Raw genomic sequence first — 20,798 nt, 5'->3', positions numbered from 1 at the left:
ATGGTTTTCTTTTATATTACAAATTAACAGTAATTTGTAATTACATGACAAAATTATAGAGAATTTCAAAAAAGAATCTGAAACCCCCCGCAAATTATTTCAATTGAAATAAAAATACACAACTGAAATTGGTACAGTCAAAAACCTTAAACCCTTAATATAACTGAAGGTTCAATCCACCTAGAACAAAACGAAAAACCAGTTGTTTTTTTTTTTTTTCATGGATAACACTGTTGCATCTCTTTTTTTTTCTTCCTGTATGTATTAGTAGAAGAGGTAAAGTACAGTGAATCCGTATTAATAGTAATTAGAATTCATTAAAAAAAAAAAAAAACATATATATGTATAACAGTTCAAAAATGTGCATTCATAAAAACTAAAAGAAAGTATAATAGCAGAACAACGGCATTTATCAAACGCATTTCAATCTTTCTCTACATTGAATTTTTTGTACTGGAAATAAACTACGAGATTTTTAGCACAATTACCTTTTCTTTTGGCAATTTTTACCTAAGTTTTTGCAAATATTTCTGCTGGTGAATAGAAACATATTTGTTCAAATTTTCTGCTTTGGTCCTAGAAAAATACATAACCCAAGGAAACGATACAATAGGAAATAAACTTAAAACATATTAGGTGATAAATATATTAAAATATATTAAATATATTAAAATAGATTAGGTTTACATAAGGTATAAAAGAACCCCAAACTAAATGAAAATTCAAAGAAAACAATCACATAAATCAGCCAATTCGTCTGTGAAAATACAAAAGACGTTAAGCAACATTTTCCAAAATGTTTCGGTGAAGCAAAAAAAATGTTTTGTAAAATATGCCTCCATAACTCCCTTGAGCTTCAATCGTTTCTTCCTGGCCATCTCATGGAACACCTTATGTGATAATCTTCGTGACTATGGAAGAGTCGTGCAAGTAATGCTTTTTATTTTCCAAAGCTTGTCGAAATTCTGTTATAACGCATTTCGAGTTGATTATCAAATTAAGAATATCTTGATAATGATACACTCTGATCAAACCAATCGATGGAGTGTGTCCAATTTTAGTAGAATAAATATATAACTCACTTTTGATTCATATGTCACATAACGCATTTCATATTTCTAAAGCTGAATTCATCTTTCCGCAAGTGGGCGGAAAAGAAGAGAAAAGTAAACGCGTAGATAATTGGGAAATACTATTAGTAAGACATCATATATAAAATAAACCTAGCAATATTTGTATTTAAGTTAGGTTCAACACAAGAAAAAACTAAATAGCCGAAGAGATGATCATTAGCCAATAATTAATCAGCAAAAAAAGAGTGGTATTTGAAGCGGAAATCAAAAACAAACAAAAAAAATACCAAAAGTTAAATTCTTACCCCCTTGCTGAGTTTTGACCTGTACAGGAGCTGAAAAGGGCCCAGGACCAATGTTCGTAAATGCCTGTACCCTGATTGTGTAAATGGTGTGAGGAGTAAGATCTGGTATTGTTGTCAGTGTTGTCGAATCTACATACTGTGAATCCCAATCAGTCATCGGCAAATGAGGATTTGTTGTATAGTAGATTTTATATCCCTGAAATGACAAAATTACGTCAGACAAAGTATGGATTTAAATGTATTTGTTGTCATCGTCCTGAAGTCCACTGATGGGCATTGGAAATTAGAGTACCTACTTGGAAAAAAATTTGCGAGTTTTAACATTTGATTTGACAAGAGGGGTTCTGAGGTTAACTTATATTTCGGAACAAAACCTTTAAAAAATTTGTGTTTTGGATGAAAATATTTTGTATTCCAAACATTTCAGCCATTTTGAACATTTGAAACACATGCATAAAGGAAAAAATTTGTATTACACGTATTTGGAAGCTTGGACCAACTAAACTTCAGCGCAATCTCATTTAAACTTAAGACACTTTCAAAGCAACTTATTAAAAAAAATAGCAACCTTCTTCATAAAATTTGCGGCCTAAGACTAGGGCTCTTTCTTTTAGTGTGGAAGCAGAATGGGCTAATTTAACACCGAAAATTTTGTGTCCGAAACGCCCTTCAATCATTGCGCATAATAGCAATCAAAATCAGCCCCCCCCCCTCCAAAAAAAAGAAGCCTTTTATTTTATTTTAGATGCCTGTGAGCACCTTCCGAGACCGGGGGCTATGTGGTTCAAATCCAACGTTTGATGATACTTCTGCTTCTCATGATTCTAACAAATTTTTCACTGGAAGATGATATGAAAACACCTAACAAAGGTAAGTAGAATACAACTTTAATCTTTCGCTGTTAGTCAGATTTTTAAGCCAAGAAAAAATTCCTCGTATTTCTATTTCTAAACTGGCCACCATCGATGCAGTACTTACGGCAAAAGTAGAAAATTTTACCATTAAGTTTTCACAAACAAATACATGAAAAAGCCTCAAGCCTTATGCAAGTTCTTCCATGTGGAACTTTAGATTCGTTTTAAGTCATATCTTTATATAGGTCATGCAACACTCCTTTCCTTTGAATGGTACCTTTCTCTTTTCTTTTATTTTCTATTTTAAACTAAACCTTTGTTGTCCTGCGATACGGATAGGCCTATACAACTGGCAGGTCATGGATAGTCCCAGGACATTTAATAACAATTCAAGACCAAAACTTAGAAATATCATTCTTGCTGAAAAAAAGTCCGTGAAGAGCTATAATAACATCATTCTTGCTGAAAAAAAAATCCATGAAGAGGTATAATAACATCATTCTTGCTGAAAAAAAAGTCCAAGAAGAGCTATAATAACATCATTCTTGCTGAAAAAAAAAGTCCATGAAGAGCTATAATAACATCATACCTGCTGAAAAAAAAAGTCCTTGAAGAGCTGTAATAACATAAACTAGTAGAAATATAACTAGTAGAAATGATAAACTAGTAGAAATGAAGTCATATGAAACGAACTGGAAATACTATGAGCGGATAAATAAAAACAGAGAAGAGCCCCCCCCCCTCCCCCCAAAAAAAAATCTTAGTTAAAACGAACAAAATAACAATCGGGCTCCCACTCCCTCAAACTCACCCTCACAAAAAAAGTTCGGTTTGCTCCGTAATGGAAACAAAATAAATTGCTTTAAAGATTGTCAACTGACGATTTTAAAAGATTTATGTAGGCATCAGTTTTTTTTTTTTCAAATGGAACGAAATTGCAAGGAAAATATAGTAGCGAAAAATAAAAATATTTCCAAAATAGTGAAATTAAACTAAATATTATAAATATGTTTCTTCTAAGAAATGGTTTGCTTTTCTCCAAGAAATTTAATTAGTGCGAACACCTATTTCAGCAAAGAACAAGTGGCACTCTAGCTTATAGTCAAATTGTCCGCTTAAATTGTCAAAACAAGCGGGTAACAAATAAATTATTATCAATTATTATAGAAGACATAAATATATGTGACAGGTCAACAGTTGGCCACCAACTCTTACTTGTACTATTAAGAATACCTCTTAAACCCCAGATTTGGTTAAAACACGATGCATGAAGAATGAAATTAGCGTTTTCTGATTAAGGGGCAGTCATACTGCAATCTTTATGACATACATTCAGTCATTTTTGAACATTATCTGAATAACCTTTTAATGGCCATGAGTAGAAAAGGTGAAAAAAAAAACACCTGTATATGCAAATTCATGAGGGAGAAGAGGTTCAATGGAGCTACATAACTAATATTTGTCCTTAACTTATATGAATATAGAAGCGTTGTATGGCTTTAATTTCAATAAGATTTAACATTTTACTACAATGCATCTATGAAGAAAAGGCTTATCCGTATAATTTGGGACCCTTACCACCGGAGCGCCACTTGTCTTCGTCATCCCGGGATAAATTATTTCTTAAGTAAAATTGGAAAAGCTAGAAGCGGAGAGTGCATTTGTGGTGAAAGTGAAACTTGTAGCCACTTCCTGTTTACTTGTCCTGTTTATTTCTTACAACGTTTTGGTATGGAACTAGAACTCCATTCTTTAGGAATTAATTTCCCATTTTGTCCTGGCTCAGTAATTTCTGATAAAGTATTAAGGAAATGCTTGAACAGATTTTTGTATTCGACTAGAAGACTGGTTTGATGTTAATATTTGATATTTATACCTGATTGTTGTCTTTGATTGTAACATTTATTAGTTTCATTTATTCTATTGTTTTTTTTTTTTTTTTCTTCCTTTGTAGTGTTAGTTTGTAGACATTTAGCAGTGAAATACTTGTAAAGGTTTAATCACTTAATAAAATCATCATCATCATCAGGCAATCTTTCGGAAACTTCAACCGGTCCGATTAAAACGACTAATTTAAAATCAAAATTTGAATTTGATGTTGCACCAAACTGCGGGGACGAAAGAAACGCTCAACTAGTGACAGATAGCGACCCGTTCTGTCTCGGTCCTTCAGAAGGGCTCTATAACTCAAATATGTTTTATCGAATTATTCTCCAGGTTTCAACGACCATCCATTCAACATTATGAGCCGAGGGAAAAAATAACAATAGATGGGAGATTTTGCTAGTCGTTCTTTACTTAGTCAGCACTGTTGTCTTAATTGTGACCAAGAATAATACATGTCAACAGCGCTAATAGATAGTATAGTGGCAAAAACAAAACTTTGTTATATTCCCGGTTACTCAAATTGACTAGACTTCTGACCAGATAAAGTGTACATTTGATTTTAATTTGTTTTTTGGCACCAGTGTTATCAAATTTCCTTCGCAAAGTTTTTTTTTTTTTACATTTATATTTGACTAGATAAAGATTTGAATAGATAAAGATTTGACTATTTGACTAGATAAAAATTTGACTAGTCAAAAAATTGACTAGACTTCTGACCAGATAAAGTGTACATTTGATTTTAATTTGTTTTTTGGCACCACTGTTATCAAATTTCCTTCGCAAAGTTTTTTTTTTACATTTATATTTGACTAGATAAAGATTTGAATAGATAAAGATTTGACTATTTGACTAGATAAAGATTTGACTAGTCAAAAAATTGACTAGACTTCTGACCAGATAAAGTGTACATCTGATTTTAATTTGTTTTTTGGCACCACTGTTATCAAATTTCCTTCGCAAAGTTTTTTTTTTACATTTATATTTGACTAGATAAAGATTTGAATAGATAAAGATTTGACTATTTGACTAGATAAAAATTTGACTAGTCAAAAAATTGACTAGACTTCTGACCAGATAAAGTGTACATTTGATTTTAATTTGTTTTTTGGCACCACTGTTATCAAATTTCCTTCGCAAAGTTTTTTTTTTACATTTATATTTGACTAGATAAAGATTTGAATAGATAAAGATTTGACTATTTGACTAGATAAAGATTTGACTAGTCAAAAAATTGACTAGACTTCTGACCAGATAAAGTGTACATTTGATTTTAATTTGTTTTTTGGCACCAGTGTTATCAAATTTCCTTTGCAAAGTTTTTTTTTTACATTTATATTTAAAGACCAAAGTTAACTACGCTAAATGTCCAATAAAGATCTCTTCTATTTCAAGATACCAAACTAATCCGACTTGGATCTTTTAGTCACTTCAAAAAAAAGCAGCATCATTTTCTTCCATTTTTTCATGAACAAAACAGCAAGGAACAAAAGAGTCAAAATAAATCTGGGAGAAATAGACAGTTCAGCAGAAAAAAAAAACTAGCCGATTTATTGGACTCTTCTCTATCTTGACCAGTTGCTAATCAAACTAACAAAACTTACAGGGGGTCAATACAAACCCTAAATTAGGGTCCATGACAGTATTTTCAACGTCTAGATCCACGCCTCCCTCCCTCCAGAGCACTAAATATTCGTGAATTTAAAGGAAGTTTGTGCTAAGCGAATGAAATCTTTAGAAAAGGATCTACTACCCAAATATGAGTATAGAACGAAGTTCATACTCATATGGATATCTGTAATAGTTGAAAGATTATAAGAAAAATTTTATGTGATAGGTATGGATAGGAGCTCTTAATCTAACACCTTTGCTTTCTTTCAAGCTGTAATAGTTGGAAGTTTTTATGAGATACTATATGTACTGAAACTTCGAATGTAGAGCTGAATTTGGCTCACGAACATTTACTCTTTTTTTCATAAGAAGTTATGGTGGGTCATTACCTGAGATTAAAATACTAAAGACATTGAAATAAAAACGTCACTTTCCCATCCTTAATCGTATTAGGTCATTTATACCTAGAAACCCCAATTTTTTCCTTTGGTTTCAAAATTATGAAGTTGTTCGGACGGTATCATATTTTCATCAGTGTTGCCACGCTGCATCATCAAAATAAATCAGCAAAACTAGTTCACTAAAAATAATAACACTTTGCGTCCTTAAAAACTCAACATCAATAATCTGTTGATTCCCAAAGGGAACTACACCTTCAGATCTTAAGTACTTTGATGTAATTTGTTCTTAGCTGATTTTCCACCCAAGTTTCTTTATACATTTTTTTTTTAATTTGGCACCCACTATTGTCAAAAACTGCATAACTGCACATGAAAGTCTTTATCAATAAATTCCATTTTCTCCAATTTCTTAAGGCATATATGGTTGTAGAAGTTTCCATTTAACCAATTCAAACAATCAATTTCCACTTTCACTGTTCTTGGTACTTTAAATGCTCAGGAGTGTGGAAAAGCGCGGAGTTAATAGCTAATTTCAGCAATACGCCCATTCCTCAAAGTGTCATTCACCTAGTTTAACAATTGTCCACGATTTTGAATATTCGTAATCCTAGAGGTTCATCACAAAGTCATGAAAATGGTTGATGTGCCATGAAGAAATCATTTAATCACCTTTCACAAAAAATTAAGCTTTCTTAGCCCTCCCCCTATCACGCAAGAATGAGCTAGACTCAACAAAAATGTATTCTGACAACTCCTCTGATTCGAATTCTCTAACTGTTTTGTAATTAGTAACACAAGATATAGTGAAAACTCAAACATCATTAGAACACCACCTCTTTTTCGATGTCTCTCGTTTTTCTAGTAGTCGTTTAAGTACAAAATTTCTTATGCTTACATCCTTGACTCCACTAACAGTTCTTAGTCAAATAATAAGATACTTGCAATATTCTGAAGAATCAAATAGAAGTGTCTTGTTTTATTATTCAGCATAACTTTGGGTTGATACAAAAACAGTTTGAAGAACGTTATTAGGTGAAAGCCCACTAGCAATTTTTCATACGAAGATAAATAAAGAATAAAAAAGAAGAATTCCTAATGATAATAAAGCAGGGAAGACTTAATGAAAAATGGTCAAAAGCTAGAGATAGATTTCATTTCCTTTCATATAATGATTTCGTTTCATAATCGGAAATGAAGCTTTTTTGTGTTTGGCATATAAAGTAGCGTAAAATTCACACAAGTTTATTTATCATATTCAATGTTGATATATATTCACATATTTATTTAACTTTAACAACAATTTACATATAAAAATCAATATGATTCACCCAAAACCAAACGGTTGACGAGGGATGAATCAGGTAAAAAGCACATACACAATACACCTTTTGAATTCATTAGAATAAGAAAGAGAGAAAAAAGAGGGAAAAGAAAGAAAGTAAAAAAAAAAAAATACTACAGAGGCAGCAACTACATACCATATCCATGCTGTAGGGTCACAGTCACTAACTATCAAAGAATTACAACTTAATTTTAATCAAATTTCCAAAACAAACAAAACTAAAATTCATACTTGCTTAGTAAGTATTCTTTCAATTTTCCTTTCAAATCACTAAAATTTCCTATCTTCTTCACATCATTATCCAAATTATTCCATAATTTTTTACGCTTTATCAACAGTTCGTGGTAACGAACTGTAGTAAGGAGCGATCCGGCAAAAAAAAGAGGTTTCAAAAGATAAAAGCACGATGCTTAGATAGCAGACCACAGGGTCAAATATTTGTCAAATATTTATAAGAATTTATTGAATGATTTTCTTAGATTGAACAATGTTCTTCAAGGGTGAAATGAAGAGCTTCAACCTTCAAGAAAAGACATCCCTTTTCCATTTTTCTGCATTTACGTACAATTTTAACGTCTATTTTCACGAAAATTTGATTCCACTAGATGCACACTTTTGATGTTAGACAGCCGTTTCATTCCTCCAAAGTAATTACAATGTTAGGTCACTGACAATAGCTTTTCCCGAAACTTGAGATAGGAAACGAACAAGTGGTTTACTATTTAGAATTTCCCTTCGGAGGAGAAAAGACGAAAAGAAATTAACAATATCACACTCACTTTCGTGACTTCATTTTCCTTTCTGTACGTGGAGCCTACAAAATGCAATCAAATCAAATGACAACTTCCCCACCACTGTGGAAGGAAACAAACCACATTGATTAATTGAAGAATTGCCTATTTAAAACTAACAGGGTCAAACCTAAAGATCATATCTGACATATTCAAAATTCTGAGATAACAGCCATATATCATTTGCGAAGTTTTCTCAAAAGAAGCAACAGTAGAACAATGAAGACGGCCCTGCTAAGAGGACAATATAGCAAAGGGAGGATACAAATGTGACTGAATATACATTTCGCAGCTGATCTTTCCATTTGGGATCAGCTTAGTAAAAAGTTTAATGCAAGCATCTACGAAGTGTCAAAACTTCAGATACGACCTTTAGATGTGACAACGACAAAATGGACTCCCACAACTTTTGCTTAGGTTTCTTCTTTCTTGTCTTGCCATTGAATTTGAGTTGGATGAAATTGTAGAGGCATACTTACTTCCTGGGAGGTTGGGACAACAGGTGAGGATTGATAAAAGGAAATTATGAATTGTAAATGAGAAAAAAGAGTTCCAATGAAAGAGGACTTATTTAAAACAGCGTCAAGAAAAAAAATGTGTTGGCTATAGGCACAAAAGCCGCCCGTCAGCGTAATAGAGAAGAAACCGGACAGAACCATTGAAATAATAAAAACACATTTTTAAAAATCAAACTCAGACAAAAAAACCCAAATTAGTATAATTTTTATTGAGTTTTGATTGGGTGATGTTTTTAGATTATTTTATTATTATTATTATTTTTTTGCAATTTCACCAAGGACAGATATTTGTTATGTAGCCGAAATATTCATACATAGGTTTAATTGATACTGTCTTGACAACATACTCATTCGTATGAATTATCTTGTTTTTACATAATGGAAGTCTTTTGAGTAATGTTGTCATTGCAGTTACTGACGCACTACATGCTAAAATAAGCCACATTAAATCCTTCAACAGACAGACAACCATATCCAAAAACAAATTTTATATACATATACTTTTATTTTTTCCTCCTGCATGTATCTGGTTTTCACCCTCCTTTCATTTTGTTTCCCAATTTGCCCTAATCTAAGCTATATTTTGCATAATGTAGCCTTTCAAACGTCGCTTATAAAAAATCGTTATTTGCAGAAAAAAAAGAAGGATTAACCCTTGAGACGAAAATAAAAGTCGCCTGCGAGTCCAGGTGACTTCAGTCCCCCATTTTGTATACAAATCCATTGGACATTGTTCATCATGAGTCAACCAAAAATATCGGTCATCCCGATTGAAATTCAAATGGGTTTCCCAGTAAGGAAAAGCTCATTTGAACTATCCCTACTCCATGCCTGTCTACCTAAGTTTTGCCCTAGGATGGATGATAGATTGTTTATCAACAAGTGAAATGACACTGTTTCAAACAGTTCGTGGTAACGAACTGTAGTAAGGAGCGACCCGGCTCAATAGTAACCAAAACTCTAAAAAATTGAAGTTTGATATCAATAGCTACATCAAAAGAATCGCATATTAATGCTGATTTTAAATATATAAGTTTCATCAAGTTTAGTCTTACCCATCAAAAGTTACGAGCCTGAGAAAATTTGCCTTATTTAGGAAAATAGGGGGAAACACCCCCTAAAAGTCTTAGGATCTTAACGAAAATCACACCATCAGATTCAGCGTATCAGAGAACCCTACTGTAGCAGTTTCAAGCTCCTATCTACAAAAATGTGGAATTTTGTATTTTTTGCCAGAAGACAAATCACGGGTGCGTGTTTATTTGTTTTTTTGTTTTTTTGTTTTTTTGTTTTTTTTTTCTTTTCCCCAGGGGTCATCGCATCGACCAAGTGGTCCTAGAATGTCGCAAGAGGGCTCATTCTGACGGAAATGAAAAGTTCTAGTGCCCTTTTTAAGTGACCAAAGAAATTGGAGGGCATCTAGGCCCCCTCCCACGCTCATTTTTTTCCAAAAGTCAACGGATTAAAATTTTGAGATATCCATTTTGTTCAGCATAGTCGAAAACCATAATAACTATGTCTTTGGGGATGACTTACTCCCCCACAATCCCTGGGGGAGGGGCTGCAAGTTACAAACTTTGACCAGTGTTTAGATATAGTAATGGTTATTGGGAAGTGTACAGACGTTTTCAGGGGGATTTTATTTTGTTTGGGGGTGGGGCTGAGGAGAGGGGGCTATGTTGGAGGATCTTTCCTTGGAGGAATCTGTCATGGGGGAATAAAAATTCAATGAAAAGGGCGCAGGATTCTCTAGCATCACTGTAAGAAAACAATGAAAAATAAACATGAAAACGTTTTTTCAAATGAAAGGAAGAAGTAGTATTGAAACTTAAAACGAAAAGAGATTATTCCGCATATGACGGGTTCTAAGAATACTTTAGCATAAAGAGCGAGGTATTTAGGAGAAGATAAATACCTTGCTCTTTATGCTAAAGTATTTTTAGTAATTTCAACTATTTATTCTAACGCCTTTCTGATTCAGGGGTCATTCTTAAAGAATTGGGACAAAACTTACGATTTAGTGTAAAGAGCGAGGTATTAACGAGGGTACAAACCCCTTCGTATACATAATAAAAATATAAGGTTATGAAAGTTTGTTACGTAAGTTAATTCTTCAGTTACGTATATTTTTTACTAATAAAAACGGTCGTTAAAAATTAAAAGTTCTAGTCGCCTTTTTAAGTAACAAAAAAATTTGAGGGCAACTAGGCCTCCTTCTCCACCCCTTATTTCTCAAAATCGTCTGATCAAAACTAAGAGAAAGCCATTTAGCCAAAAAAAGAATTAATATATAAATTTCATTTTAATAATTTATGTGCGGAGAGCCAAAACCAAACATGCATTAGTTCAAAAACGTTCAGAAATTAAATAAAAAAAAACTAATTTTTTTAGCTGAAAGTAAGGAGCGACATTAAAACATAAAACGAACAGAAATTACTCAATGAAAAAATAAACATGGAAAAATTCTTTCAATTGAAAATAAGGAGTACCATTGAAACTTAAAACGAACAGAGGGGAGGGGACAACTCATTTCATATACGGAGTAAAATATAAAAAATATAAAATATAAAAATATAAATGTAAAAATATAAAATATAAAAAAAATATAAGGTTATGAAAGTTTGTTACGTAAGTTAATTCTTAAGTTACGTATATTTTTTACTAATAAAAACGTTCGTTAAAATTAAAAGTTCTAGTTGCCTTTTTAAGTAACCGAAAAATTGGAGGGCAACTAGGCCTCCTTCTCCACCCCTTATTTCTCAAAATCGTCTGATCAAAACTAAGAGAAAGGCATTTAGCCAAAAAAAGAATTAATATACAAATTTCATTTTAATAGTTTATGTGCGGAGAGCCAAAACCAAACATGCATTAATTCAAAAACGTTCAGAAATTAAAAAAAAAAAACTAATTTTTTTAGCTGAAAGTAAGGAGCGACATTAAAACTTAAAACGAACAGAAATTACTCCGTATATGAAATGAGTTGTCCCCTCCGCAATCCCTCGCTCTTTACGCTAAAGTTTGACTCTGCCACAATTCTAATTTTTAAAACAATTTAAAGCTTTAGCGTAAAGAGCGAGGGATTGCGGAGGGGACAACTCATTTCATATACGGAGTAATTTCTGTTCGTTTTAAGTTTTAATGTCGCTCCTTACTTTCAGCTAAAAAAATTAGTTTTTTTTTTTTAATTCATACAATTCTCAAATCATCTAATTTGAATTAAAACCAACTTGGTGGAAGTGATGAAAGACTTCAGAGCCATGGCTAATTGAGTAAAACTAAGACAAATAATCAAACAGTTTCGTGGTAACGAACTGTAGTAAGGAGCGACCCGGCTCAATAGTAACCAAAACTCTAAAAAATTGAATTTTGATATCAATAGCTACATCAAAAGAATCGCATTTTAATACTGATTTTAAATATATAAGTTTCATCAAGTTTAGTCTTACCTATCAAAAGTTACGAGCCTGAGAAAATTTGCCTTATTTAAGAAAATAGTGGGAACACCCCCTAAAAGTAATAAAATCTTAACGAAAATCACACCATCAGATTCAGCGTATCAGAGAACCCTACTGTAGAAGTTTCAAGCTCCTATCTAAAAAAATGTGGAATTTAGTATTTTTTGCCAGAAGACAAATCACGGGTGCGTGTTTTTTTTTTTTTTTTTTTTTTTTTTTTTTTTTTTTTTTTTTTTTTTTTTTTTTTTTTTTTTTTTTTTTTTTTTCAGGGGTCATCGTATCGACCAAGTGGTCCTAGAATGTCGCAAGAGGGTTTACATATAGTAATGGTTATTGGGAAGTGTACAGACGTTTTCAGGGGGATTTTATTTTGTTTGGGGGGTGGAGCTGAGGGGAGGGGGCTATGTTGGAGGATCTTTCCTTGGAGGAATCTGTCATGGGGGAAGAAAAATTCAAGGAAAAGGGCGCATGATTTTCTAGCATTACTATAAGAAAACAATGAAAAATAAACATGAAAACTTTTTTTCAAGTGAAAGGAAGGAGTAGCATTGAAACTTAAACGAACAGAGATTATTACGCATATGAGGGGTTCTCAAAAATACTTTAGCGTAAAGAGAGAGGTATTTAGGAGAAGATAAATACCTCGCTCTTTATGCTAAAGTATTTTTAGTAATTTCAACTATTTATTCTACGGCCTTTCTGATTCAGGGGTCATTCTTAAAGAATTGGGACAAAACTTAAGATTTAGTGTAAAGAGCGAGGTATTAACGAGGATACAAACCCCCTTGTATACATAATAAAAATATAAGATTATGAAAGTTTGTTACGTAAGTTGCTAATTTATAAGTTACGTATATTTTTTACTAATAAAAACGTTCGTTAAAAATTAAAAGTTCTAGTTGCCTTTTTAAGCAACCAAAAAATTTGAGGGCAACTTGGCCTCCTTCTCCACCCCTTATTTCTCAAAATCGTCTGATCAAAACTAAGAGAAAGCCGTTTAGCCAAAAAAAAGAATTAATATACAAATTTCATTTTAATAATTTATGTGCGGAGAGCTAAAACCAAACATGCATTAATTCAAAAACGTTCAGAAATTAAATAAAAAAAACTAATTTTTTTAGCTGAAAGTAAGAAGCGACATTAAAACTTAAAACGAAGAAAAATTACTCCGTATATAAAATGGGTTGTCCTCTCCGCAATCCCTCGCTCTTTACGCTAAAGTTTGACTCTTTGCCACAATTCTACTTTTTAAAACAATTAAAAGCTTTAGCGTAAAGAGCGAGGGATTGCGGAGGGGACAACCCATTTTATACACGGAGTAATTTTTGTTCGTTTTAAGTTTTAATGTCGCTCCTGACTTTCAGCTAAAAAAATTAGTTTTTTTTTTTATTTAATCTCAATGAAAGGCAAAGCTGGTATAACCCTTTTTCAGAACTGTGTTAAAATGATGTCATTTCAAATTTTGATAGATAGTTTATAATCCATCCATCCTAGGGCAGAACTAAGGGCATCCTAGATAGAACTAAGGGCATCATAGACAGGGAACAAGGGCACTTCAAGTATTGACAAAGCCCACTGGAATTGCATAGGGAATAGCCGAAAGTTTTGGGTTAACTCATGACAGGAAATGCCCACAGGACGTGTGTACAAAACGGGGAACTGAAGTCACCTGGAATCATTTATTCATATTAAATAAAAAAAACTAGTTTTTTTTTTTTAACTGCAAGTAAGGACCAACATTAAAACTTAAAACGAACAAAAATTATTCCGTATATGAAAGGGGTTCTCCCCTCCGCAACGCCCCGCTCTTTACGCTAAAGTTTGACTCTTTGTAACAACTCTACTTTTAAAACAATAGAAAAACTTTAGCGTAAAGAGTGAGGCGTTGCGGTGGGGAAAACCCCTTTCACATACGGAATAATTTCTGTCCGTTTCAAGTTTTAATGTCGCTCCTTACTTGGAGTAAAAATAACTTATTTTTGGTATTTAATTTCTGAACGTTTTTGAATTAATGCATGTTTCGATTTTGGCTCACCGCAAATGAATAATTAAAACGAAATTTGCATATTTTTTTTTTTTTTGCTAAATGACTTTCTCATAGTTTTGATCGGACGATTTTGAAAAAAAAGGAGTGGTGGAGGAGGCCTAGTTACCCTCCAATTTTTGGTTACTTAAAAATACAACTAGATTTTTTTTTTTTTACGAACGTTTTCGTTAGTAATAAAAATACGAACCTTACGAATTAAATTACGTAACGAACTTCTATATTTGCATATTTTTTTATTACGTATATGAGGGAGTTTGCCCCCTTGTCACTACCTCGCTCTTTACACTAAAGCTTGAATTTTATCCCAAATCTTTAAGAATGACCCCTGAATCACAAAGGCCATAGAATAAATGGTTGAAATTACTACCTCCTTATATACGTAATATTTTATGTTTGTTTCAAGTTTTAATGCTACTCATTACTTCCAGGTGAAAAAAAATATTTATTTTAATAATACTAGAAAATCCTGTGCCCCCTTCATGGAAATTCCCTTCCCTCATAATATAAATTCATGGAAAATTCATGGATAAATTCCTCCATGGAAAGATCCTCCCACGTAACCCCCTTCCTCCGACCCAACCCCCCAGCGCGAAAAAGTCCCCCTGAAAACGTCTGTACACTTCATAATAACCATTACTATATGTGGGGGATTAAGTCGTCCCCAAAAAAATAGTTATTGGGTTTTCGACTAAGCTGAACAGATTGGCTATCTCAAAATTTTAATCCGGTCACTTTGGGGGAAAATGTGCGTGGGAGGGGACCTAGGTACCCTCCAATTTGTTTTGGTCACTTAAAAAGGGCACTATAACTTTTAATTTCCGTTAGAATAAGCCCTCTCGCGACATTCTTTGACCACTGGGTCAAAACAATCACCTCTGAAAAAAAAAAAAAAAAAACAAACAAATAAACACGCATCCGTGATCTGTCTTATGGCAAAAATACAAAATTCCACATTTTTGTAGATAGGAGCTTGAAAGTTCTACAATAGGATTCTCTGATATGCTGAGTCTGACGGTGTGATTTTCGTTAAGATTCTACGACTTTTAGGAGTGTTTACCCCTATTTTCTAAAACAAGGCATATTTTCTCAGGCTCGTAACTTTTGATGGGTAAGACTAAACTTGATGAAACTTATATATTTAAAATGAGCATTAAAATGCGATTCTTTTGATGCAACTATTGGTATCAAAAATCCGTTTTCTAGAGTTTTGGTTACTATTGAGCCGGGTCGCTCCTTACTACAGTTCGTTACCATGAACTGTTTGATCAAAAACAAAATACCCCGTAGGTCAAGCATTGGACCGTAGCTATCTTTTGTAGTAAGAAAGTTCGCTAAACAAACTGTAAAATTACGATGTTGGGTGCCATATAGGAAGAAATACCAAAGATAAGCCAACTACATATGAACTAAATTGAATATTTGTTTGAGTTCGACAAAATTTGAACCGCAATTTCGACTTAAGAAGCTAAGCAATATTTAAGTTCTTGCGTTATCACAATATGCACATATCAATGGTAGATTTCGGACAATTGTCTCCAAAAATACATATGATAATCAATAAAATTCATAAATATAATAGGATGAAAATTATCTCGAACTTCAATGAATTAACAAAACCTTTTCAGAATGAAATCAGATAAAACATCTGTCGGAAACCAAACACATCAAGTGTAAAAGTCAACTTTCGGGCAATTGTAGCTCAAAGTTACTCGGCTCTAAGGAAAAGAACGACAAATAGCAGAATTGATAAGAAAAAGAAATATTATAAAAATGTTATAAATAAATAACATTATAATAAAATAAATATAATGGGGGACAACTAATGGTTCACAAGAAGCCACCAAGTGATGTTTTACGGCCGTTAATCATAAACGGCGCATTTCTGTCTGCTCTTGGAAAGACTCTTAACCATTGAGTAAATTTTTTGACGTTCGTTTATAAGCAGTAATGTAGAGTCAGTGTGTTAATTTAATGCAAAAATCGATCGTCAGGGTAAATCTTAAGCCTTTGTCGTAAGATATTACGGATTCAGAGTGCGAGTTGAGAGTATAACTTGGTAAATTGGTGTAAATGAATAGACTCGAACTCGAGCTAATTTAGACTCGAGTTTAATAAATAACACTCCAAACCAGTATTTTGAATACTAAGAGCTACTACTAAATAACTTGGATTAAAAAAGTCCAACTGGTGCCAGAACTTCAACGAGTTAAAGGATGGAGTCACCACAAGATCCCGAGAGTAAGTCAGATCCAGAGATGGAAATATGAGAAATCTGGTAGTTGGGGCTGGTAACTCCAAAGCCCAATTTTTAAGCAAAGGGGCCTTAGAATGAATATCGAATCAAAATTACTTTCATGTCAAATAAAAGGGGTTCAAAACTTCAAAGGTAATAACCAGTCCTAAAGTACACCTTACTACACCAAAATAAGCCGACTAGACGTCTTAAGAAGTCTAGTCATCCAATTTAGATAGGATTATCTATTCTGCCTCCGGCAAAATAAAATTAGTTGTCAGAAAGAGAATGAATAAAAAGCAAATCTTTGATTTTAAAGTTCTTTTAAAAACTAAATTTTCTAAGTTTGCTTTATTAAAATATACAGAAAATGCGCAAGAGCTAGTTGACAGAAATGTATGCATGAATATAATAAGGGTAGTTTACAAATAATTTAAATTACAACTCCTTTATTAGTTTCCTTTTAAATTCATTTTCCTCTTTATTTTGATAACTTTCAAGCACTTCATTCGAATAAATATCTTATCCAAAAAATTCTCATATCCAGTAAAAGAGACGCAAAACCTTAAAGGCAAGAACAAGTTCCAAGTCTACACATTAAAATGAGTTTCGTAATTACTAATTTGTCAAATATTGCAGAGTTCTATTCTTTGATGTTGCCAAGTTATACATAAACAGAAAATTCCCTAGATTTGGCTGATCCCCGAATGAATCATTAGAGCTTCTAATTAGTTCTTATTAGAGAAACAGAACCTATTCATCAATATATCTCAAAAGAGAAAACTCTGCATTACCAACAGGTGAAATTAATTCTTTTCTTTATATCAACAATATGGAAAATCAGTAGTGAGTGATTATAAAATTAGTATTATTACTACTGGCTGACATCACATCACGTTACAACAGTGCATGCACCTCCTCCAGCACACTCTATTCAGAGTTTTACTCAATGCTTACTCGCATGAACCTCTTCCTTTCTTTCTTCTAACCTTTTCATTATAAATTACACTAGGTCCCGCTTCTAGTTTAGTATTAGCTACCTTGTCAAGGCATAATCTTTTGTAGATTATCATCACTCATTTATTAAACATACTCATTTTAAACCTTTCTATATTACAACTTTCTAATAGTTAAAGGTACAAAAAAACTATAAAATGCATCTAAAATTTGTTTATATCCATTTTGCTACGATTTTGCGCTTACGAGTTTTGCTACTTTGTTTTTCCTTAATTCCGGGGGGAGGGTCAGCAAGATCGAATCTAGCACTCACGTTTCAGAACCTTACTCAAATTGATTTTATTCATACCTCCTAATTTTAAAATAAATATCATTTATAATCTATATCCTAATCTCGTAATCATGTTTGTAGAACTGACTTACCGTAACAATGCCATTAGGATTATCAGGCTCCTCCCACTGAACCAACATGCTCGTTGAACTTAATGGACGCGCCTGGACATTTCTAGGCGCTGTTCTCGGTTCTGTGAATAAGATATTTTATTTTAAAATAGAAAATAAACCATATCAATAAATCATTCATTATATAACGATACATCAAAATAAGTATAAAGCGTAACTAATGCAAAGTATAAGATTATTTTTGACTAGTGATCACTTTAGTTCAGTCTTTTTAAGACTTTTTAGTCTTTAGTCCAGCTTTTTCGAGCAAATTTATGTTGCTTGGCCAAGCACTCTATACAGCTTAACATTTTAATTTCTGCAGATTTTTACCATTCAAATTCTTAAAAAAAAAGAGCAAACTATGCATGTGTGAAGGGATTACGACCACCCACATGAAAAATAAATAAATAAACACGCATCCGTGATCTTTCTATTGGCAAAAATACGAAATTTCACATTCTTAAGGATGGGAGCTTGAAACGATATAGGATGTGAAACGATATAAACGATTAAGGATGGATGGTCCTTGGCAATCCGAGAAAGGCTAAATTTTTTAATATCACTAGCTCAGTCTGCGAACAACACACTGAAGATCGAATCAATAGCATACTTCAGTAAGCTCATTTACACTTTCAGTTATTATATAAGTGGAATCGAGAGCACGACCGGAGAGAGCATAGTCAGGCAAGACAACCCGGAAACATTTAAAATATATACCAAGTAATAAATGTTTTGTTCCTCAAAGAAGATACGCTTTTCAATAAAAAAAAACTGTTTCTAAAAGTTTATCCTATCGCCTTCAATCCTGGAGTTTATCGGTGCCGTTAAATGAAAATATCTCCTGCCACCCAATTAAAAATAACAAGAACTTACTTGGTCCTCCAAAGCTTGGCTCAGCTAATAAGATAAAGTAAAGTATTACTTTACATAAAGTATATATATATATATATATATATATATATATATATATATATATATATATATATATATATATATATATATATATATATATATATATATAGTATTTAGTAAGGTAAATAAACAGTTTAAATGTACTAAATATATATTATAACATATATTAAGTATAGCATAGCATAGTATATAGTATAGTATTGTTAGTATGTTTAGTATATAAAGTATTAGTATATAGGATAATATTAGATGAAATATTATTTAGAGAGAAAAAACATTCATAATTTGGGGAAAACAGAGAATAATGAAGAATCCACCTTTAAGATATTCAATACTACTTCCCCAATTGAAACAAAAGGAGAAAAGACTACAAATGATATTTAAAAATATACTCAGGATTTAAATTTTTCCTTGATTAGTAAAAAATAAAGGATTAAAGTTATGTAATTGGGGGCATCAAGCAATGGCTAATTGTAGAAAAAGCCAAGACAGATAGTCCGAGTGAGTGAGAGTCAAATCTGGCATAAGCCCATTTTAGGATTGCATGAAAATGGTGTCAAATCATTTGTTGATAGACAAGTCTATCTATCATCCGTCCATGCATCATTTCTAGGGCAGAACTAAGGTAGATAGACATAGAACTAAGGGATGAAAGATTGGATTGATTTTGGGTTGACGCGTAACGGACAATGTCAACTGGACTTGTATGCAAAATCCGGGATTGAATTTGCTTGGACTCACAGGCAAAAAAGTGAAACCTAAGCCTAATAGGCTTGCCTGTATTCTATAGAGACATCTTCATCAGAAAGTTTTTTTTAAATAAAATAATGTTGTTATATTATCATTTACATATATTATGAATATTTTCCGCCTTGAGACGAAATATTAAATTATTGGGAAATATAATTAGCAAATGCTGCGTTTGTATTTTATTTATATTATACTACGAGGTCCTAACTAGGTTGGCGGAATACTTTCAATCAAACGTGAAAAACAACCAATGTCATGGTTCACGTACCCGCGCTTGACAAAGTTCGATGAGAAAGGATATATAATTATTATTATTATTTTCGTCCGTCACACATCAGTAAAATGCGTTTCGCTGGTAAAGTGCTGTGCTATCTATGAACATATTGCATCAGACATTTTCTTTCACTTCCTTTCTCCATTCCATCGTTTTTCTTTTCCTTCAAATACAGTACATGTACTCCTGACACTACTTGAAAGAACTGTTAAGAGGAACATATTCCTTCAGGTAGAAAAAATGTCGCTGTTTTTTCGCAATTTATGACGGTTTTTAGCACCAGAAACACCTAAAACCAGCCTGAAAATCATCTCAAATGACGATTTTCATACAAATCAAGGGCTAAAATCGAATGTTAGCCTTGTATTCTTACAGAATGTGGCCCAAAAGCTATTGGAGGGATCTGTTATTTACCCATGATGAGTCAAATATCCACTGATCTTCTACATCTTTATGTTCACTTACGTGTTTGCTGTAAACGGAAAACCTTTGCACATTAAAAGGCATCATTACTCCCACTACCATGACAGCGCTGTTTTCCCTGTTAAGGTTTTGTATATAAATCCCCTTTTCCATTTTATAAGAATCTCGGTAGCGGGGAGGGGCGCTCCAGCAGCCCCTCGCTAGTATACGCTACTGCCTACAAACAATACGGGAAAGAATTGTTTTGAACTTGAGACCTGGGGTTTATGGTCAAACACGTACCCAAGATTGTAATATTGAAAAAATATTTTCCCCCGAAATGCCTTTAAGAGACCCTTCTCTCCCCTTGCAAGGTCGAGTTGGATAGGATGTAACCCCACAAATAGCACACTAGAGGCCATGACTTTCACTATCTTTTAAATCACCTTAACCATCTAGATAAGGGCATCTTTTATTTTTTAAACTGGAACTGGGTTTTAAAATCAATGTTTTGCACAAACACAATTTTTGAAATTGAGAAAGCA

At 32.9% G+C, this 20,798-nt stretch overlaps 1 protein-coding gene across 1 annotated transcript in view; it reads right to left on the bottom strand.

The window, feature by feature from the left end:
* The window catches only part of LOC136034306 (tyrosine-protein phosphatase Lar-like), a gene marked incomplete in the record, with an annotated part of 449,438 nt that overhangs the window by 210,259 nt on the left and 218,381 nt on the right, over positions 1–20,798 (bottom strand). The window contains 3 exon segments of the mRNA XM_065715442.1: positions 1,379–1,574; positions 17,895–17,995; positions 18,789–18,812. Of these exon segments, the coding sequence (XP_065571514.1) occupies positions 1,379–1,574; positions 17,895–17,995; positions 18,789–18,812 (321 nt within the window).

The sequence above is a fragment of the Artemia franciscana genome, chromosome 13 (assembly GCF_032884065.1).
Source record: "Artemia franciscana chromosome 13, ASM3288406v1, whole genome shotgun sequence".
Classification (NCBI taxonomy): domain Eukaryota; kingdom Metazoa; phylum Arthropoda; class Branchiopoda; order Anostraca; family Artemiidae; genus Artemia; species Artemia franciscana.
Note: the sequence above shows the minus strand (reverse complement) of the source record. Positions and strands in the feature narration are given on the sequence as shown.